This window comes from Lethenteron reissneri, chromosome 23, assembly GCF_015708825.2.
Source record: "Lethenteron reissneri isolate LAM-NWPU_2019-01 chromosome 23, ASM1570882v1, whole genome shotgun sequence".
NCBI classification, from domain to species: Eukaryota; Metazoa; Chordata; class Hyperoartia; order Petromyzontiformes; family Petromyzontidae; genus Lethenteron; species Lethenteron reissneri.
Window position 1 is genome coordinate 939672 of NC_083801.1, and position 24050 is coordinate 963721.

The 24050-nt window shown below is 38.7% G+C and overlaps 1 protein-coding gene across 1 annotated transcript in view; it reads left to right on the top strand.

Moving 5' to 3' along the window:
* LOC133345815 (E3 ubiquitin-protein ligase rnf213-alpha-like) overlaps window positions 1-24050 on the top strand; it is a 131570-nt gene that overhangs the window by 27094 nt on the left and 80426 nt on the right. Inside the window, 13 exon segments of the mRNA XM_061556815.1 lie at window positions 728-801; window positions 7433-7582; window positions 7856-8052; window positions 11446-11765; window positions 13667-13893; window positions 14108-14320; window positions 14800-15010; window positions 16512-16570; window positions 18007-18232; window positions 20344-20511; window positions 21099-21197; window positions 22617-22739; window positions 23487-23661. Coding sequence (XP_061412799.1) covers window positions 728-801; window positions 7433-7582; window positions 7856-8052; window positions 11446-11765; window positions 13667-13893; window positions 14108-14320; window positions 14800-15010; window positions 16512-16570; window positions 18007-18232; window positions 20344-20511; window positions 21099-21197; window positions 22617-22739; window positions 23487-23661 — 2242 coding nt within the window.

Here is a 24050-nt window from a genome sequence, read left to right on the forward strand (position 1 = left end):
TCCCACTGGGATTTTTGCAACTCCTATGACTAATTGGGAATGGGACGCAAGCGTAGGATTGATCACCCTGTCGCTGGCCGCCTTTGGGGAGGGTGTATAGTATGAAAGGCCGAAACACCCTAGGAACCAAAGGGTCACTACTGACGATGCGCTCCCCAAATTTCACCAGGCTCACTGTTCATGAACTCTTGGAAGTGCTTGCACAAAGGATAGTAACATCTCATCCTGTGTTCTTTGGAATCTGAATATGTGTACGGTGCTTTTTCTGCAATATTTTGCTGTCTTTTCTTGGATTTTCTGTTTGCACATAGTCACTTTAAGATGTTTTCTTGTTCATGTTTTTGTTTTTTTTTGTTGCGGTTGCACCCGATTCAAGAGCCGAATGGCTCACAGGGCTCTACCTAATAAATTAACTTGAACTTGAAGCAAATTAGACTAAATGTGAGGAGCAGAAGAGAAAATGTATCTTTTTAGTCCAGTCTTAAAATCACTGGTTGTCACGGCTGACTGGACTTCAGTTGGTAGACTTTCTGCTGATGAAAATCTCTGTTCTGCTGTCCTAAGCCAAGTGGATTTCACACACAAACTGGTGTGGATTTGTTTTCTTTGTACAACACCCTGTGCCCCCTGGGTGAAAGGTGCTTTCGAGGTGTAAATTATTAAATGTGAGGCTTCACACAGTGTAAGTAGTACAATTGTTGATCTAACATTTGTCACTTTTCTTTAGGGAACAAATACAGGTAAAACTAAAAACAAAGATTCAAAAAATCTAAATCAAGGATCCAAACAGAATGAGTTGAGGTAAGAAACAACCATATATTTACAAACAAGTACTTTTATCAGGTGTAGTTATGAATTTGTGGAACAATACAGGTTTAATTATTTTAATGATTGAATATAAACTTCACTTGTAAAGCACACAGTACAGGTAGTCCCCGACTTACGATGGTCCGACTTATGATATTTCGATCTTACGATAGCGATAGCGATATGACAAAATTGTAAAATATTTTACATTTCGCGCGGCGGGCAAACGCAGCAGCGTACGAGGTACGATATTGTACGTTGGGACACTGCCGGGATGTACTGTACGCATCTCCCGCCTTGTGTGGCGGTGCCTCTCACTCTCACCAGCGTCTACCGTGTAAGGCCCACTGAGCTAATTAGTTATTTTTCATAAGCAACCTGGCCATAAACGATAGCTCAACGAAGTGGCTTATGTGGATATTTATAATAGCCAAATACTCTAAACGCATGTTTATAAAATGTGGAGGGAAAAACCGGAGGACCCGGAGAAAAATCCATGCGATCACGGGGAGAATTTGCAAGCTCCAAAAAGACAAGTATCAGGGTCGGGATCGAACCCACAACCTCCTGTATACTAGGTGAGGTAATTAACAGCTTACCACCATTGCTCCCCAAGCATACGAAGAGGCAAGACTTATTTCCATACAGATGTAACAGATGGAGATAATCTTCTTGGTTCTTTCGGTAAAGTCACGTAGAAGGGAAGTAATAAAATAATAAAAATAAAACACAATAAAATAATTCTCACGACGTTTCGGCCACAACGCAAGCAGCCGTCCTCAGGTTAAAACCAGGTCCGTCGAGGCGACAGAGTCTGAATGAAACAGCACACGAGCTTGGAGCATATATAAAAGCTGGTCGCCTTGACAAAGGAATTTGCATATCAAGAGGAATTTAGCATATTTATGGGAAATGCAGGAATGTGATTAGTACTACATATGCATGTGCATTATGCAGGATTATGGAAGAGGTACGTAGATGACATTTTTGTCATCTGGCCACGTGGCCGGCCTGCTCTAGACCAATTTCTCGACCACATCAATTCCATACACCCAGCCATCAGATTCACCATGGAAGTCGAAAAAGATGGCAAGCTACCCTTTTTGGATGTCCTAATTAAAAGGAGACCTGATGGTTCAATGAGCCACTCTGTCTACAGGAAAGCCACCCATACGGATGCTTACCTAAAACCGGATTCCCACCACCATCCATCCCAGAAGAATTCCCTCATCAAGACTCTATACCATAGAGCCCAATGCATTTCCGACCAGGAACACATTGGCAGTGAACTCAAACACGTACGCCAAGCTCTTAAGGCTAATGGTTACTCTGACTACACAATCCGCAAGGCCTTCACTCCAACCATCAAGAAGGATCCTGTTGAGGAGCCTTTCAAGACCATCACCATACCCTACATTGCTGGGGTCACAAAAAAGATCTCCAAAATCCTGATTAAACACAAGATCCAGGTCCGATTCAACACAGTACATAAAATCCGTGACCTGGTCCCGTCAGTAAAAGATGTGGTTCCAGACATACAGTACCCTGGCGTCTACAAATTAAGTTGCCTCTGTGGTAGCAGTTACATTGGAGAAACCAAACGACATGTCTCGGACCGCATCCGTGAACATAAAGCAGACCTGAAACACGGTAGGACAAACACCTCAGCCGTGGCAGATCACTGTTACAATTCAGTGGGCTCACATGACATTGACTTCTCCAAGACAGAGGTTCTCTGCAAGCCATCTGGCTATCATGAGAGATTCGTTCATGAGGCGATCCACATATACAAACACAGAGACAATTTCAACCGAGAAGATGGATTCTGGCTTAGCAATCATTGGAAGGACGTAATAAACCATTTCGGATCTTAACTGATTGTGTTCACGTTTATGGTGACTTTCAGACCGCGTTCCGCTCACTGGCATTGTATTCTCCGCAGGGAATGGATTCTTTGCTCCGCTGCAAGTTTCCTCCCACCACTCACCCATTGACACGACGGTCAATGGTACAGTGTATAGTGGCAGATAGTGTGGCATTTGTATGCTTGGTGCAGTGTGCAGAGTAATGTATGGTGTCGTAATTGTATAGTAAATATATAGCAGTGTGATACACATTAGGGTGGGTAGAATAATACATAGTGTTGTATTAAAATGGATAAGGCAGCAGCAGCAACTGCAGCAGCAGCAACTGCAGCTCCCTTTGATGCTGTTAATACTGCATAATGCACATGCATATGTAGTACTAATCACATTCCTGCATTTCCCATAAATATGCTAAATTCCTCTTGATATGCAAATTCCTTTGTCAAGGCGACCAGCTTTTATATATGCTCCAAGCTCGTGTGCTGTTTCATTCAGACTCTGTCGCCTCGACGGACCTGGTTTTCACCTGAGGACGGCTGCTTGCGTTGTGGCCGAAACGTCGTGAGAATTATTTTATTGTGTTTTATTTGTATTATTTTATTACTTCCCTTCTACGTGACTTTACCGAAAGAACCAAGAAGATGAATCCCTGCAGTCACGAAAGCTTTAAATCGAAAGATGGAGATAAATCCACATTTTGCTGTACTTTCTACTGGCAAGCCAGGGAGGGTATGGCATCTCGACAGCCACAGGATGGGAGTTTCACTGCATTTGTGTGGTCCGCCAACCCTCGCCACCAGTGCTGGATTATAGTTGAGGGCCATCACTGTCACCCGGCTCAAATCTACAGTGATGTGTACCACCTCCCACAGCCAAATTGGCTACTCAACTCATGCCAACAACCAGGCCACACTGTTTACATGTAGAGACCATCCTAGCTTGTTTTATATCAAACTATATTTGTTCAACATCTTTAAGCATTCAAACATGTCGAGGTGATGCTATCCAACTGTGGCAAACTAGTTCTTACAGGCAGTGTTTCCATAAAAAATTTAAAAAATATTGCCGTACAATTTTAAACAAAATTGTGATGCCAACGACAAGAATCTAATTCTGAGCCAGATAAATTATTATAAAACCATTTTATTAACCACTTGAGTTTAATAGAATACAGGAAGCTGTCAATTGGTTGGATATATCCTAGATTTGAAGCTTTCGTGACTGCAAGGATTCATATTCTTAGGTTTTTTAGGTAAATTTTTTACCTACGTGACTTTACCGAAAAAAACCTAAGAATATGGATATATCCTGTTTTAACATTTGTCTAAATTGAGGACGTTTATATGGAATGCTGAATCTCGTATTTTTTTAATTAATCAATTTGTGTGATAACATACACTTATTAATCATTTGCTTATTTACCCAGTAAAGCCTCACCGAGTCTCATGACTCTTTTTCAGGAGAGTCCTGCCAAGTTTTTTTGCAGTAGGAGGCGATGATGGATATGTATATTCCAATGTAGTTATTTGCAGGTAATTTTTTCAAATTTGAAAAATTTGGACCTTGATGCCAGCACACAGTGGCCTACTCTTGTGTATGTCATGGTATCTTTAATATCTTAACTTTGGAGCTTTCGTGACTGCAGGAATTATTCTTTGGTTCTTTCGGTAAAGTCACGTATAAAGAAAAAATAATAAATTAAATAATAGCATACGACGTTTCGATTGCAACACAAGCAATCATCATCAGGTATAATGAAATAGCGACATAAAATCTAACCAGAAAAAATGATAGACAGACATATAAGCAGACAGATATCACCAAGATACACATAGCGGACAACACAGGTACAGAGAGGGGTGATCGTCTCTGTGGGGTGGCCTTAAATAGACAGAGGGGGGCGGAGGCAGCGAGAGGGAGGGGTTAGAGACAAAATTTACATGTCAATGAGTACAACAAAAAGAAGCGAACAGGCTTAGGGGGAGAAAGAAACACACTACGTCGTATGCTATTATTTAATTTATTATTTTTTATTTATACGTGACTTTACCGAAAAAACCAAAGAATAATTCCTGCAGTCATGAAAGCTCCAAAGTTAATATTGAACCACTTCTACGGGGAAGTTCCAAGTTTACCTTTTTCTCTCTCTGTGTTTTTTATTCTCTCTCTCTGCCTGTTTATTTTGTGTAATTTTTTCTGTCTACACTCGTTTTTTGTCGTTCTTAGGTTCTGCTCTGTCTGTGTGTCTCCGTTCCTCTTGTTTTTATGTTTTGTCTTTCTTTGAAATTCTCACACTTAAATTCTAACTTAGCAATCTTTGAAATACGTAATCGACCAGGCTATGTGTTAATTGTGTGTTGACCGACTCTGTGTCGTTTTACATAACATTTCGATACTTTGCTAGGTTATTTAATTTTAGTGTGTTTCTTTCTCCCCCTAAGCCTGTTCACTTCTTTTTGTTGTACTCATTGACATGTAAATTTTGTCTCTAACCCCTCCCTCTCGCTGCCTCCGCCCCCCTCTGTCTATTTAAGGCCACCCCACAGAGACGATCACCCCTCTCTGTACCTGTGTTGCCCGCTGTGTGTATCTTGGTGATATCTGTCTGCTTATATGTCTGTCTATAATTTTTTCTGGTTAGATTTTATGTCATTATTTCATTATACCTGATGATGATTGCTTGTGTTGCAATCGAAACGTCGTATGGTATCTTTAATGTCCACTAAAATAGCTGCCACGTAGTTGTATGGTTAATATACTGGGCAGTATTAATTAGGGAGGCCGCTGGATTTCAACTGTGATCTTCTGCAACAAGCACCGAAAGTGCTACCGCTAGGCCACGTCTACTGTCCTTTGTAAAGGAAATGAAAGTAAATGTCCCTGCATGGGCATCAGCATTAGTGTGATACTAGCAGAGGGAATGGGTGCTTTTATTGTTTGGGGATAAAGCAACATTGGAGAGCATTTAACTATTTTTCACATTATCGATTATTCACTCTGGTTAATCCTATGGGTTTCCAGATATTATTAAGTCTGCTGCACTGGAGTGCAGTTGACTGATAAAGGTTGTCCTCTTTCCATTGTATCGTAGTAAAATGAGAGCTGCTGCTATACACTATGATATAGCTTTAGAATATTTAGTTAGACTGGGTGCATCCGATGCGCTATGAAGCTATTTTTCACAGGGGCGGGACAGCAAGTTACAACAAACAATAGAAAAAGAAACAATCAAATGATCACTTGCTACTTTAAACACATTCACAAAATAAGTATCTCAACCTCATCAGAAACGTCCCTATTGGGGTTAAAACCTCATGGCCTTTCCAGGGAGGCAAATACATTATTCCAAAGTTCATTGTTATAGCAGAACACACCATTATAGCCAACTGGAAAGAGCATGCTCCACCAACACTGCAGGAATTGGCCAATACATTGTCAAAAATTTCCGCTTCAGAGCATCCAAGTGCAAAATTAAGCTTACCACCAAACATGGAAACCGTTCTTCACTACCTCTCCTCAATCGTGGGCACTGATTCTTAAGAGCATTCATGAGGACGTTTAGGCACTTCCCCTTATTTTCCTATTGGGGTATCTGAGCTTAGGAAGACACCAGGGTTCTAGAGTTTATTGAAACAGTTTATTGAAACATGCGGTTTAGACAGGTTTCTATTGCACTGTAATCCGTAATGTGTTTGTCAACCTCCTTTCATATCCTCTGTGTTGTGTACCTGAATCGGTTTGTTAATAACTACTTTTGGAGAACCCCCCCCACACAAAAACGAATGATAGGAGTGCAAAATAGAGAAATGGTAAGGAAGTCATGAGAAATAAATAAAAATCAATCAAACATGGAAGTCCAAATTTCATAAATACATCAAAGTCTTGCCGAGTTTTCAACACTAAATGCAAGCTAGACCAAGGCAGCAAAACAACAACAAAACAGTCCCAGACCACACAAAGACAACACAACGTGCTTCAATAAAATTGTAGATTGAAATGTAACTATCGATATATGGATGGTAAGGAATCAAATTTACAAAACACATTTGCAAATGTCGTATCTAGCATCAATATTCTGCCTAAGGAAATTTTTTGAAGGAATATTTACGATGTTAAGGGAAGAAACAAGGTTCCAAAATGTTGGTGCTGCAACTGCAAAGGATTTGGCACTTATTCCAATTTTTGTTCTTGGGATAGTTAAAATGGAATTAGATGGACGTCTTAGGTTTATTGCATTTAACATTGGGGTTAATGAATTAGCTAAGTATAGTGCATATTTTCCAGGGCCCATTGTAGATGTATTAAGTGATGTGAGATTGGATTTTAAGTGGAGATCACAATGGAGGGTCCTGTATGGCACATGTAGTCCAAATCTGAGAGCAGAATGATAAAGCGGGTTTAGTCTGTTCAGTGTTGCCATTAGCAGCTGATCTGTAAGCAGCATCGTAGTCATCAAAAAGTGCAAAAATTATAGCTTCAATAATTTTCAGGTCTAATCGAATGGGAAAACAATGTTTGTTTCTATCTAAAACCTTTTTTTTTGAGATGTGATCAATTATGTTGTTGGAATGTAAAATTTGAATCGATCTGAAAACCAAGATATTTGAAGCACTACATTGATATTGAATTAAAGTCAATAAAACTTGTGTCGGTGGCACTTAAATTAAATGTATAAATCTGCCTAACCAGCATGTGGTTTGTTAAATGAGCTTGGCAGTGTGTATTGTGTTTCATATTAATGTATTGTTTCATTTTAACAGGCCTGATGTTCTGGCTGAAAAAGACGACCCAGATGGAGTGGATGTGGTGTTCTGGGCCGTGCTTGCTAAAGAGTTTAAATTTGATTCAGAAAAATCTGATGTGTATGTAATGATGCAAGGTCAAACATTGAGTAAAATGATGACATTCAGGTAATTTATTCTCGTCATTATTATCATTATCGTCTTCATTCGCAAAGTTAACTGTAGCCTCTGCTTGAGTAATGTGAACAGTGCTCCTTTTTTAACTCACAGATATTGCATGCATGATCAATAAAAGTTCCCAGCTAAAATAAGGAATCATATGTTTTCAGTTGGGAAATTTAATTCAGGAAAATCTCACTTGAATAGCAACATTTGGTTCTTGAGAGTTATTTGGGAATTTTATTTTAATATTGACGAATTTTTTGCCCACTCTTATTGCAGGTTGGAGAGTGAAGTTCATGTTTTGGAAGGTCATTGTCGCCTTAAGGGTTCTGCAGTAAAGAAGAATGCATTGACTTACAAATATGTTTGTAAAGTTCGGGATAAAAAGAAAATGAAAACTGAGTTCATCTACAAAGCAACATCTTCAGAAACTCCATATGAGCGAGCCTTACACATTCCAACAAATTTTGTAGAAAGTAAGTCATTGAGTGTTTTTAAATTTTTATAAAGAAATAAATTTAAAGGTTCAAATAGCTACAGGCTTAGTGCTACTTGGAAGCGAATCATCAAATAATACAGTGTTTAAATGCATGCCTATACAGGCCACCTTACATCAATGGGAATTACCTGTACGCAAACAATAACAGGTATTGCTATTTTATTGCACGCAAACGACAGGAGGTACAAGAGCAATGTGCATGCCACGTTGATTACTATATGAATAGCCCAACTGGCAATGGATACCTTTTGTATTGTATATGCTTTCATTAACCCACCCCCCCACTTTGCACGTGAAGGGCTCACAAGTGATGTCATCACATCTATCCCTCTATCTAAGAAACGAAACCAGAGTATTCTCCACAAATCTGGCTATCACCTGATGATACTCATTGTAATTACTGGCGAAACGTCGTACTCGGATTTTAAATGTTGTAGATTTGCTCTCCAACACACTGGTGTGATGTACTAGTAACAAATTGGCATGTTCTGTTTACGTGACAAACTTTTCTAATTGGCTGTGTCAGGTGGTGGTGGGTTTAACAACACATTTATATTTACGTGATCTACATGATATCATACTTGTGATACTACAGTTGTTAAAAAAGGTGCTTCAATATAAGCCAATAATTACATCGGTAAAACAATGTGGCTGACTGGCATTTGCCTCAAAAGTAGTTAAATGACAGCTTCCACTCCTACTTGAATTGTTGTGAAGCTTTTTATCCCATTATCATGTTCCATGGTTAATCACTGCTGGATGAATGCCTCCCCAAACCGCCACCACTTATGATCTTGTGATGGGACAATCCATCGAGCATCTGCACATGAACTAATTTCATCACTATCCTCTCAGGGGGCATCCTCTTGAACATGTTCCATTAGATGGCTGCCACGCCATAATTTTTCTTGACTATCGTCTATTGTCCTTTCCAGCGATGTGTCCTACCTAGGCCAACTTACTTTTCGAAATAGGTTGGATTATTTCATTAATCTGTGTATATTCTCTCATTCATGTGTTCCTTTTTCTGTCTCAAAGTAATTCCAAGCATGTAATTGTGCATTTCTTTATATATTTTTTATAAATATTTATAAACCATATGTTACAGCAGATGCTACACACCATTTAAAAACTTGCCTCATTCAGTTCTTCCTTCTAAAGGCACTCCACCCTGCTCTTGTCTGCTTATTTATTTCAGCATTTTAATTCTGCCCCACATTGAATAGCTGTCCTAGGTAAACATACTTTGATTTGTTTTTAAGTTGTGTCCATCTTGACCGATATCTGCAATTATTGAGTGAACTTGTTGTCGATGACCTTTGCCTTGCTCATATTCATCTTAAGTCAAAGTTTGCAGCCTTCACTATTAAGTTTAAACATTTTCCTGCAGTAAAATTTCGTTGGACATTACAATGACTGTTGTCAGCAAAAATGAAATTGGTAATATTGTCTATTTATATGTATAGCTTGTTATTCCAATTCAAATTTGGAAAATATATTTTGATGTCACTGTGAATAACTTTGGTGAAAGCGTGTCACCTTACCTTGTCCGACTCCCTTCCTAAGGCGTTGTTCATGTAATCTTAGTGTGGCTGTTTAATTTTATAGTCTTTACTCTCATATATTTTTTATTTAGGCCTTAGTTTGTGAGAGCTTGGATCACTTAATATATTTTGCCCGAGTCAAATTATTATTATTATCTATATATATAAAAGGGAAATTTGTGAATGTGTGTCTGTTCAAAATGTTTAACATACTTCCCGACATGCAACAAACTTGAAATTTGGCATGTGGGTAGCTTCCAGACTGTACACAATGCAAAAAGTATAAAAATAGACTTTTGTATTTTGGGGGAGGGGGCGCAATAATGCATATATTTTGCACGCAAGTGAGCGGTGACATCACATCTGTGATGTCACCGCTCACTTGTGATGTCACCTGCATGCGGCAGCGTTACGCAGTGTGCCTGGTGACGTCACGGACCCCCCCACCCTCCGCGTAGGCCGTGTATTAATCCAAGACAAGAATCCAAGTCCCGGGCGAAGCCGGGTAGTAAAGCTAGTTCATCTGTAAAGGATAGGTAAAATGGTAATTGGAATGCATTGGCCTTTTCCAGAATCTAATGTATGGTCTGTATGTGGTCGATGGGAGAGACATCTTTCCTAAACCCTGCTTACTCCAGCAGTTGTTTGGCCTACAATTTGTTCATGATTCTGTCCCCACTGGTCTTCATGAATAATTGTACGTGAGATGCGTGGCTGATGGGTCTGTAGTTCTTAAAGCTAGTTTTTTCTATCAAAGTGTTTGAATATATAAATTATTGAAGCATCGTTGCATTATTGCAGTTTCTTATTTCTCTGTAAAAATTATTAGTCCGTTAATTTTGGTCTCACATTTGGTCCCGCTTTTTTTTTATGATGCTCACAATTATACCATATGGTCCAGAAGCTTTCCCTTTTTTCATCTTGTTATTCTTCTATCGTCAGTAATAATCATGGTAATTTGAATGATTCATCCGTGGATAATTCATGGTCACCAAATTTTTTTTCAGAGGGTGCTATATTCGGATGTTTGGTGAATGCTATTTTATTGAGCGATTTGCATGTGGGAGTAGACCAGAGTACTCAATGAAAACCCACTTATATGTATGTATTTTGAACTTATTTCGCACCCTATGTAGCCAACCGTGGTAATCGGGGGGGATAATACTCAAAAGTCTACACAGCAGTGTTCACAAACCGACTTGCTATACTTTCATCTCCTAGCCAATGGGTTTTCCAGTTTCACAAATTAAATCTACCTGGCTCCAAAGTGCTGGATTGCAGGCGTGTGCCACAATGCACGCCTGCATTGGGCTGTACTGTGGTATCTGTTGCCACATTTACCCTTTATATATATTAAAAATGTATAAAGCGCTACATATCTCAAATAAGTTTCACAGCACTTTGCAGTATATGATATATTATTTTTTTCAGGTAAAAGAAGTGACTGCCATGTACCTCGAGTTTTTTGTTGTACACCACTGCACACAATTGTGTCACCAATCAGCTCATGGGCATAGCAATAGCAGTTGTGATGCTGAACCTTGTTCCTACAAGGAATTGGGATTCACATTTTTATATTTTTTATATTTTTATTTGCAACTGTGTTTTTGTAATTCATGAAATACCTCTATAAAATGATGTGCGAGATATATAAAATGCGGACTTTTATAAAAAAATGCTTGAAAAAAAAATGTCATGTTGTATTTTGCGATTGCACAAATGTACAATTTAATTGCAGTAAAAAAATGGATGTGAATTGTTTAAATTGGTGCTTGCCTACATCGAATGATGCAAACTTACTACAATTGTGTTTTTTTGTTTTCTAGGTGTTTGGCACCAGTTTGATGATGTGATTTGTGCCCCACCTGCGGCGGGAGCCAAAAGCTTTTGGCAACGTGTAGCCTCAACAACTCGCTATTTTACTGGCATTGATTCGGATGAAGCAAAAAAAAAGAAAAAAGGCAAAGAGTGGGCTGGCCAACTTATTTTGGAACACATCCTTCATAGCCTGAGAAACAAGGAGATGAAGATAAATATAGAATACATCATTATACAGCTAGAGTGTCTAAAATATTGCTTTTTAAACACCTTTTTATTTCATTGTGGGGCTCATGAGGTGTGGAATTTAGACATAAATGAAAAACAGGTAAAACTAAATATTCAATTTAATATTTCTCAATGCACCTTTATCAACCTGTGCTGACCAGTACGGTGAAGTATAAAATAAGCGCTGTTATCAACGTGGTTTGAGGAAGCCACAACCTGAAGTGATTGACAAGGGACAAGAAATCTAAATACATAAAGGACATTTTAATTATTGCACATTATCATATTTTGCATTGCATAAAAAAATGCGTTAACCTAAAAAGCAAAGGTCAAACTCCATTCCGTATCCGTGACGATGCAGGTTTATTTTTTTACCTGTCAGTGCAATGCATAAACAAAATCAACTTATATTTAAATGTACTAGACCTTGTTGGCTCAGTGCTTACTTCAGCAGCCTGCCCTGTGCCCCATCTTCCTATTGCTTGCTTCGGACTGTCAGCTTTGGGTATTTGTTGATCTGCTGCCTATTCATGTCTCATTGGGCCACTGTCTATTTTGTTTGGACCTCATTGGCCCAGGAATTGATCAGTGCACTTTTACTGGCACTACTGTTGAATGATGTGTTGGACTGTGATTTTGGGCTGTGATCATGGGCTGCCTGCTTCGTCAGCTGTCTTTTGCTTTAATAATGTTGATATCAATTGAGTGCATTTGCACCATTCTTATAGCACAAGGCTGTCACGAATGTGCAATGTTTCACAGATAGTCTGCATTTATTTCACAGCAGGGGACAATGTTGCCACGTGCAATCTCAATTGACTACTATTCAAATTTGAAACATGATACCCGCACACAATGGCCTACTCTTTTTGAATGACATCGCAGGGTCTTTAGGAGCCACTGAGAATCAGACGATGCATATTTTACAGTTGATACACCCGCAGTATGAACCAATATGCAACAAGAGCTGAAAGCGCTACCGTTAGGTCACGTGGCCTTTTATTTGGATTTGAATATTTTATATTTGCTTATGTTTTGATCAGCCTTGTAACTCCATTGTCTATGCTGATGTGTTTGTGGTGGTCTTTTTTTAGTTTCTCTTATAAATTCAACTTATTATTTTAAAATCAGTATCGATGAAATAGCAAAATTGGGCATGAAATAAAGTTAGAAAAGTGCCAACTGTATAGACTACACACATAGGAATGAGTTTATTTAGTAATACTGTTTAAACTATTTTTATGCAACATCTACCCATAGGTAACTATACCAGTTTAAAAGTGTTCATTAGGAAATGTATTAAAATGTACTTATTATCAGACCCCCATGGTTTAAAGTGCAGTCATTAATGTTTTTCCACTCTCTGACCTCTATCTCTGGCCGCTTTATGTGCCATGAAGATGGGCCATTGCCCAAAATATTACCGATTTAATATTTTTCCTTTTAAGGCAGTGTTACTGATGAATGTGTTGAGTTTAAACATATTTTTGTCTTGATTTCTATACCTACAATTGCAAGTTAGGAACTGCTTAATTTTATCTGTAATAACGTGTTTTCACCATGCTTATGTTTTGATCAGCCTTGTAAGCTATTATGTCCTGTTTCATTGTATGTGTTACATTGGCAAACTGAATATTAGGTACTATTTGGTTTTATTTTCCAATATTTATCTTGTCAATTAAAGATGTAACAGCTGTCAAATGACATTTTAAAAATGCATTTGATTTTTCCACCTAGAGAAGAAGTGACGCAAGTCATATTGCATCAATCTTTAAACGGCCAATGGGAAGTGCTCAACTGCTCATTTCCATTGGCAGCCAGGAGCCAGTGGTGGGAAATTCCACATTTTCATGTTGGTTGTCTTTCGAGGACGATCACTGTTTAATTCTCATCGAGCGGCACTCATTTCATCAACTGATGAGAGATTGGCCAAGTCGCTCTAACTGGGATTTTATTTTTTTTTAATGTGAAACAATTCTTAACAGATACTTATTTTTTCAGGTTCAAGAAATTCTTAAGAAATTTGTGGACAACCTTCAGAAGATGATGTTTGATTCTGAATTCATGTCTGAATCAAACAAGTTAGCTTTTGCAGTACTGTGGGTTTGCACTTGCAACAAGTTTAATTTAAATTTCCTCGTGAAACCCGCATCAATGATCTGCAAGGCATTGATACTGCCATCAAATATAGACGATGACATCTGGAAACAATTTCGACGAAAGAACGAGTACGTGCATGAAATATTTATGCTTTATTTAAAATGTTTTAATAGAATGCTATTGTAATTCAATTTGTATAATGAATAGCAGTCTTAAAATAGATCATTGAATGTTTCTGAGTTTAATTGCTGAATAACATTTGGTTTCGTTTACAAGACAAAACTTGGTTGTAAATATTTCAAACGGTCTCTTTGTGTCGATAAATTGCTGTACACCCTTTAGGATTGTGCTCGCTGCATTGAAGTGGTTCTGTGAGAAGTGCTTGATGATGTATCATCCAGTTTCTGAGTGCTTGCTGGCACTGCCTTTGCTGGAGGAGTTGGAGAGGCTGAGTGGTGGTCCAGAAAGCCATGTGGCTGCATCCACTAAACAAGCAGTGGGCACGACTGTACAACAGTTTCAGACAAAAGCTTTGGAAAACGAAAACATTCAAAAGTAAATACACATGGTGTTTTCTCGCTTATGTTTTAAATGTTTATATTTATCTAACATCCAGTACATGTCAATGATAAACATTGCGTTCACTGACATCAGAGTGAGGTAAAAATCAATCTTGGTGTGTTTGTTTTCAGTCAAGCAACCCTTAACCTAAGACTAATACATTGGTTAATATGTAAACTATGTATGTATGTTGAACTTATTTCGTTCCGTACCTAGTCAACCATGCTAATACAACTGATGATGGGTAGAAATATTGTTTTTGATACCAAAATGTAAAAATACTAATTTATTGTATATTAAATGTAAATTGAAAAAAATAATTGCATTAGGCTGGTGATTTTTTTGTTTATCTCATGGTAGTGGTTATAGGCATAGCAGTTTATAATACATTCATCAATTTAAATGCGTATATGTTTGCATTGTGTTTTTCACATGCAATGGCGTGTACTGGATTTCTGTCTTTATAATTGCAGAAGTGTGGTTCAAATGCTGCGTAGTCACCAACGACTACTTGAGGGCAACCCACGTCTGTCCCATCTGCTGCTCAAGATGCTGACAATGAGCAGTTTAGCCATCTTCACTGAAATGGATGTGAGCTGGACACCAGAGGACATGTTTGCATCGCTGTATGATTTTCTACACAGATATGGAATTGCATGTTTTACTCAACATCCTCAAAGACGAGTAAGTTAACGTATATGCTCATGATATAGAAATATAATGTTCAACATTGTTACCTTCCATGTAAAATTACTTTAATATTGTTTCACTGTGACATGGATGGATGGCTCAGGCGGTTGTTACTTTGTAACAGCTCTGAGCCAGGCCTAGATATCCTAGCTGTGAATCTAGGCTACCTGTCATGGTTAAACTGGGTTCTCAAATGTGGCAAGTCTTAGGCTGTTCACCATTGACTGCACACAAACAACATCATGAAGTTGGTTTTAAGTTTATTTTGTTAAACCAGGTGAGAACTAAAAAGACGATGAAAGTCACATTTGCAAGAGTGACATGTGTCACCTAAACAAAGTAAACGAAGCAAATAGAAATGAGAACCAAAATTTCTAGCACATGAGAAATCCAAAATATCGCACAAACATAAATCACCATTAAATCAAAGTTAAATATAAAATTCCCTGTGGTGCAAGTTGGCTTGGCCAAAATAATTTTAGACTAATCATAGTATAATTATAGAATAAAGTTAAATAACATGAAACAGATATACTGTAGAGTGTGTTTAAAACTAATCTGAGAATTGACAAGTATATATATCAATTGCAAGTGAAGTTCTAAAAGAATCGACAGCTCAGAAGAAAATGGTGATTTAGAGGAGAGAGTAACCAGGGAAATGTTTTAAGCGCTGTAATTCGAGTTTGGGGCATGAACAGAGAATAAGCGTGTTAGTGCAATACAATATGCTTTTCGTTTGTCACAATACATATATCTCGATATTAGATGCTCATGTATGTGCAATTGATCACTCTGCTTTGCAGACTCTAAGTTATAAATGTGTTTTGACAATTTCATCTACCTCGTTGCTGTTTTGCACCCACTATTTTCTATATATGGGATGCGTTCTACTAGCCTTGTTGTATTCTACGTGCTGTTGTCCCATGTTGATGTGTGACATTGAAATTTTGAACTTGGTCATGTACAGTTATTGTTGGATTATTAATGGGTTTTTTGTGTCACGAGGTTTCTATTGTGTAAGCGGTCCCCATAGAAAATGAGCATTTATTGCCCAATGGGAGTTTACCTGTGCCAGAAAAAAAGTGCAGCGCCCATAGTGTGGACCGTAATTTGAAGAAATGTATATAGTCATTTTCTTATGCTATGCTCCAGAAGCTGTTATTGGACAAGGGTTGACTAATTGATTTCTACGTGGGTTTGGAAATACATTTTTTCCATTTAATTACATATGCTGATAGCAGGATTGGAATAAAGATTCTGATATCATTAGGAAAAATACAAAACTAAATGGAAGCCAAAACAACGCAACATGATCCAGGAATGGATTTGGAGGCAGTTGAGGCATTTGAGGATGGGGCAGTGTGGTCAAGTGTACGTGTGCTGTGCATTGGCGAATTTATAATTAGATTAAATGAGATAGATGAGGGTTTCCTGCATGCGTTAAAATGTATTGTGTGTAGCGATGCATTTTCATGAAACCATTTTTTTTATTTAGGGATTTTTGCAGGTCTGTGATGCAATATGCAAGAAGCTTCATTTTGACAGTTTACAAAGGTAAACTCATGTAAAATAAATGTCAATCAACAAACCATTAAAAACACGTTCTACCCTTTCTCACTTTACACTGTATGTTATGTGTCAGCTTATTAACTCCATATCATTTGATTATAATCTTACCCCAGTTTTCTGTCTAAACGTGCTATGTCTTTATTCTCTATCAAATCACTTTCATTTTTCTCTAGCTCATTGATACAAAGACTAACATTATTTGTGTGAAAAAAGTAATCCCTTGGTAAAAATATCAACTTATTACATATCAATTCATAATAGATTGTTGGGTAAGGCTACATTAAGTTTATTTAACCCGGTGAGATCACCTTCGTCCCATTTGCAAGAGTGGCCCAATGAGCTGAAACATCTTGGTAAGAAACCACCACCAACCCACAGAGCCAAACATTTATGGTCACATACATATTTAACTAAACTTTTTTTATTTACTAGTAAAGCTCTTTTTCAGCGGCGATCTGGCCACACAGGATAGCCCATTGAAGTGGGTTTTCATTTGTGGGAATTTATAGTTACCAAATAATTTAAATGCATTTTTATAAATGTGGAGGGTTGGGATCAAACCCACAACCTCCTCCATACCAAGCGAGGGAGATAACATTTCATCATGGTATCTTATCAGTAAGTTGAACAATCCTCACAACAAAATTTAGCAATGCGCTACAACGTTTCATTTAAAACTTTGTCTAACATCAAAACAAGATCCATAAAGAATAATGATCCAGGAAGTCAGAATCTTAGGGTTAGGGTGTTTGGTGGTAGAGGATGTTTAATAACAGATTTGGTCAGAACATTACATAGCATAAAGCAAAAATCTATTGCAAATCATAACATTAGCTGTGAAAACCTACGGATCCTTTTTTCACTGGTAAATTGCTGTATTCTGATATTGAATTTGCTTAGTAGGTGCAATGCCTTTGAGTCATGTTTGATTTTGAGTTCTTTGTTATGCCTCACATCTCTAAAGTGGCCAATCCCTCCCACATTCGTTAATCTTTGACCCCCTCTGCTGCTTAGATCTTAATTCATCCTCTTGTGGCATCACTGGATGTTTACCGTCCACTGCCACTGGGAAGTAGATCGTGCATATTTTATGGTTAACGCTCCCACAGTGTTAACCGAGGCGGCCTGCGCATTTGAACCCAAACCTCTGCAACAAGCGACGGAGGCACTTCTGCTGCACTGCACTGAGTCATCCGTGGTTTTGTGTAAACCAGCACGGGGGGCCCTAATTAACTCACACCAATTTTGGGATATTTTCTGTGTTGGCTATAGGTTAAGACTATGAATTGACTCTGCATGAGAATCGGATTTCGTAAATGATAGCCCACGATCGGTCTTGAAGTATAATTTTAATTGTACTAACAATGCATAATCTTTACACATTAAAGATATTTCATGTTAACTTGTATCTGTGTGTACAGTGGTGGATCAAAGCCTCAAGCGTCAGATTCCACAGGTGTACGTGAAAGCAACAACCAGACCTTGCTTCCAGAAACCTTGCTGGTCTCGATTAAACAATGCCTTTCTCTTCTGGGATTTTGTAAACAATTTGCTGTTGACCAAGACTGGTTGTATGATGTTGTATTTGCCTGCCTTAAAATCCTTGAAGTTTACTTGCATTTACTACATAAACACACCGAAAATCAGGTGAGGAATTTGACGAAAGTATATGGGTTTTAAAATCAATGGATTTGAATTGAGATCAAACTTAGGTCCCTTAACTGTTTTTTATTACTAATATATAATTTCTACCAAATGATATATATGTAGAGATCAGGTGTATATGATGATATCGCTTATATTTGTGTTACTATTTATTTGTTAAATGATAGTATCTATATTACCTAGATGTAAAATATATATAAACATGAAACCTCACACTCAACTGAAATACTTAAGTTGGTGTTCCATTTTTAAATGTGATAAGTGGGATTTTTGTACGAGTAGTTAATGCATTAATATGAGGTCTGCCAGTATGTAGTTGTATACATGCTCTTGCTTGATGCTCATTAGGTTTGCACCAAACACCATGCATCTGGCTCCAGCAGATATCTGACCATTTACTTTACTTACCATTCACCTCTTGCATACGACTATTATGAAACCAGGATAGCCTCATGTACGATGTGCATAGCAATTCCAACAATCATTTTAATTGCAGGCAGACCTCGCTTAGCGCTCAAGATGCGCTCTTGGAGAAGTGAACGCTAATGGAATTGGTAATAAAAGTGGTTATAACATTGTATATATGGGGATGCATTCCTGATAGTGCTATTTATTTTGTATGAGCAATATATTAAGGCTTCATTGGGGTATCGATAATAGCACTAATAATAATACAGAGGCTAAACATAATTTAACATATAAAAATAATGTATTGCACCAGTAAGTATTATGCACTCTACTCGAGAGAGTGCATTCTACTGTACTACAAGGCAGCGGTGGGAGAGGAGGTTGGAGGTGCTGCCCTCCCAATCCGTGTCTTAGTGATGCCCTCAGTCTAAATGTCTGTGGTGAGGTTTCTTTTAGGTGGAGCCCGATACTGTCAGTCTCATGAGTTCTCAACTGTCTAAACCCACTGGAATAAATTTGACCACAAATTGTTATAATCGAATTGCGGATGAGATCCGGTTGGCTGAGAGTGTTTGTTGCACTCATTGGCTGAGCGTTTCTTCGGCCGCCACTGCTGAATGTGCTAGCTCAGAAGCGCTGTTAAGTTATACATTTTTTTCAGTTCACGTTTTCTCCATGACAAAGAGCGCTATAATGAATTAGCGTTCTATGGGGTCCCGCAAACCGAGGTCTGCCTGTATTTCACACAAGTCTGTGAAAATATTAAATTAGCACAAACGTACATGGTGTGTTTTTATCTCACTAAATCTTGTACACATCTCGAGTCTACCTCTTATTTAACTACATCGCTTTGTCGGGCGTAGTGGTGGCACACGTGGCTTTTAATCTAGCATAAGGTTACCATACCCAAGCTCACCAGGAGATGCCAGAATAGCACATGAATTTATCTCCATCTGTTTCCATGTGTATGGACATAGAGTGTTTACCCCTCACATGCATAGGTGTTCTCCGGATACTGTGGTTTCCTCCCATATGTATAAACAATTAATTGGCTGAAAACATCTTAATATAATTGAGGAATGCTGATTTTGTGCGATTGTTTGTGCCGGCTCATTACCTAGCTACTTTCTTCCAGTTTGTCTTTTGTTCCTCGTGCTTCTGAGTCATTCTCTGTCTGAGAGCAAGGAAAACTGCATTGCCATTCTAATGAATGTTCTTTACATCTTTTCACTCCACTATAATTCAACCTCTTATCTAAATCTTTATTCTCTCATATCATTTATATATTGTCTACATTTATATCATTATATATGCTTTGTCATCTACATTTCTCTTCTCATATCACGAGCACTTTTAATCTTGCATACCTTTCATTTCAAATAAGAACTCTCTATGTAACGTTACTCTTCTCTTTCACATCTCACATTCTCATAACTACAACTCCTCTCGCCAATACTAAATCTCACCTCGAATGACTCGTCATGTCTGTATTATCCGTCATCTGAATTGTGTTACTGCGATCTTGTTCTTCTTACCTGTTAACTATTCCCTTCCATTTGCAACGGATACCCATTTAATATTCTGGTGTTACGATGGAAAAGAGTGATATTCAGTGCATAACTTTAGTGTATTTCTCCAGAAGTACTTTAGATATGGTATTGAAATTGCATCTTGTTCTTGTGTAGGAAATGAATAGTCCAATGACTGAAAGTCGTCTGGAAGGCTCAAAGTGCATACTTGATGCAAACGCCATCATCTTGCATTGGCTTGAACCCTTATTGCCCACCTACATTTTCAAACCAAGTATGTGTCATTCTGAAGTAATCTTCTTTGTTAATCAACATGAACCAAAGGTAAACCATTTAAATATATTATAATGGAATGAAATGTATTTTCCAGATAGCTAATTACTGAAAATCAAAAGCAAGCTGAAGATGTCATCAGAACCATTACCATTACTTATCATTCACATCATTGCCATCATCTTTTGCAACTACAACATCATTGTCATCATTATAAGCAGTAGTACGCTGTCTGGCTCAGCAGCTCAGCACTCTGGCATAGCCGCATAGAGGGTGGAGCATGCATCATGTTTGTATGTGTGTGTGTTGTCCGTGCGTGATGGACAGAGCTGATTTGACTGGCTTATTCCCATCAATGGGGCGAGCAAGCTCATGTGAGCATGTACGACCCTGATTTCTATTGTCACTCCCCCTGCTACTGGTTTGACTGCGAGGCTTGTTTGCACAATGTGGCTTCACCCATTATGTACAGCGAATCATATCACAAACCCACCATTCCTTTAGCAGAATCACTCTTTGCAGAAATTTTTGATAACTCTGGAATTGTGCAAGTGTGAAAACAAACTCTACATGATTTGGGCCCTTGTGATTACGTGTTTCACCTGATGAAATAAAGTAAAATCAAAATTTTTTTGCAGATCTGGCATGATGTTTTTTCAATTAAATTTGAGGCTGAAGACTTTAACAAAATATGGAATACACAGACCATGACTTTTCTCAAGAACAGAATTCAGCAGGTATTTAAAAATTAAACATTTGATTCTGCATTTTTGTAATGTATTTCCTATGAGCAATACATTTTTTAATTCTTCTGTTGTGATTTTCATGAAGCAGTGGATAGATAATGGCTGATGATGCATGTTTGCTTTAACATATATTATTTTGATGTTGTCCAGTTTCATAACACATCTTAATACGTTGTAAATATTCACATGATGAAAATGCAACCAACATATGTGAAGAGAAGCAACTGGCTCTGTCTCATGGAGAATTCCACTTTCATATCTAAAATGTACCAAATGAAATAGAACTATATCTTAGTTTGACCCATAAAAGGAGTGATGAGATTTATCTCTTCCAAGCTCCTTAAATGGCAGGGAAGTTAGCAATAACCAGATATGTACATAGTTGTCTTTAACGCTCTACCATAGAGAAACATCACTCTTTTACCTACAGATCATATTCCATTTAGTTATCCAAGCAATTAGAGATATGAGGCAGTTATGGTGCTCGCCCAAAACCAATTACGTGACTATATTTCTCCGGTTCTCTTATCATTACACTGGTCTTGAAATGAGTAGAGTTTAAGAGCCTTCTACTAGTTTTTCAAGCCTTGCATGGGCTGGCACCACTATATATTCACGAGCTAATCCATCCTTACATCCCCTCAAAGGCGTTAAGATCTGCAGACTCTGCCCTTCTGTGCGTACCTTGATCCCGGCTGCGTTCCTGGGGTGAGCGGACATTTGCTGTGTCTGCGCCTCGGTTGTGAAATTCTCTAACATTGGAAATTTGTTTAACCGACAATGTCAATACTTTTATGTCGTGTCTAAGAACACATTTTCTTATGTCAATTTATTATATTTAGCTATCCTCTCTTGGCCTTAGCTTAATCTTACAAGGCGCCTTGAGACATTAGTGGATGGCGCCTTACAAATAAATGTAAATTATTATTATTTTATTTCAGATCATTTGTTACATTTCAGTGCATTTGTGCTTCAGAATTACACATGTAACATTACATGTACAAGTACCTCCATTTTTTCAATCGACTGCTGGCCTCCCCATGGTGTGTGGTTCGTGGGGATTATTTGACCATACTTCATGCTGTCCAGTGCAGATTGGTGAAGTGGGGAGCATAAAAGTATAGCACAGCAATAGATTTGCTGCACTGCCCTCTGTTGCCCACAATGTGGCCCCACAGCTCTATAACAACTTGTTTTTGTGTGATCATCACCCATCAAAGCACCGTCCAGGCTCACCCCTGCTTAGCTTCCAAGAATGGGCACATTCCAAGTAATTTGACCACAGGCCACCTAAATATGTTTAGTTGTATTTGTAGTTTGTTGGACCGCATGTTAGATGATGTCCGCTGTGTTAATGATTTTGCCTTGTAATGAAACATAGCGGCCGTATGTTATCATCACCTCATGCAGGCAGACAGGAAGCAACAAATCAAGGCCTACTGCAGCAATGCAGAATATCTAAAAACATTGAGCCCTTCCCTGGAAAACTGCTTTGCAGAATGCGCTATCCAAGCAGTTCATTACGTGTGTGAGGTAAGTTTGTAATGTATGTATGGTAAGTCCTTGCTTAACGCGTGGTGTTCATGCAATACGTTTTCGCTATAACGTGGTTCTTCCATTTTTTTGCACAACACGAAACGCGATCGTTATAATGTGTACATTTGTAGGGGTGTTAAAGAGAGGGCCCGTTATGCATGGCAGCCTATGGAAAACAAACACAGTGGGCGGGGCTACGTAAGTGCACGAGGAGGTGCCCTCTACGACGTCCGAGCCAGACACCCTGGGGGGGGCTGGTTCGAACGTTATGATCCCCCGGGGCCCCACCCCTCAGGGAGGGGTTGGGTATAAAAGGGGATGTTCAAAGGGCTCGAGTTCAGTTATGTTTAAGCTAAGGGAAGAAGACTGAAGACGTCTTAGATAGAGCCCTGGACTCCCCTAGTTCGATGTCCTTTTCAGGGCCGGACAGGACTGAGCCAGCGGCGTGGTCCCGAAAGCCAGAGCCGGTGCTCTTGTAAGAGCTGGTCTGGAACTCCGGGTACCGGGCACGACTTACCAGTGTCGGGCCAGTTAGCCTCCCCTAGCCCATTAGTGGAGGATTCGGGGCTAGGACAGAGTTAGCTAGGGGTGTATCCCGAGTTATACGGGTGAGGGGGCCGATACCCCCTCAAGTGTTATATGCCCACTGTCGTATTGTGAAATAAATATACGTGTGCCTCAACCTCGGCGTCAAGCGTCCTCACCGGTACTTCACATTGATTCAATGTTTGTCTGTTTCCTTAGGCAAAGGAAGAGGAGGAAATTCTCAGATATGTACAGACACATGCAGCAAGGCTCGGTGGGCTCCTGTCCAGCATTTTGGAGAATTCTTGGCCTAAACATGAAGAAACATCCAATGAGGACATCGTCAAACACCTCCTGACATGGCAAGCTTCGGCTACATTCCTGCAGATCTGGGGTAAAGCTGCACAATAGTTTCATTATTGTTAAGCTTGTTTACCCAGGAAAGCCTCACTGAGTATTTTGACTCTTTTTTTAGACGACAGATATGAGTGCAAAATACTACAAATAAGTATATAAGTACAATCTCCACGTTAATTCCTGTAGATTTGTCAACACCAAATGCAAGCTTAGGCAAAGCAGCAAAACAACAACAACAGTCCCAGACCACACCAATTACATTGTACATAAAAATGTAACTCGGATGCACAGGTCAGGTTAAAATTTACAAATGACATTCATGAATTTGGTTGTATCTTGCACTAATGTGCTTCATAATATTTAAAGGCAGATTTACGATGTTAAGGAAGGTAATACGCCTGTTCTAAAACGTTGGTGCTATAGATA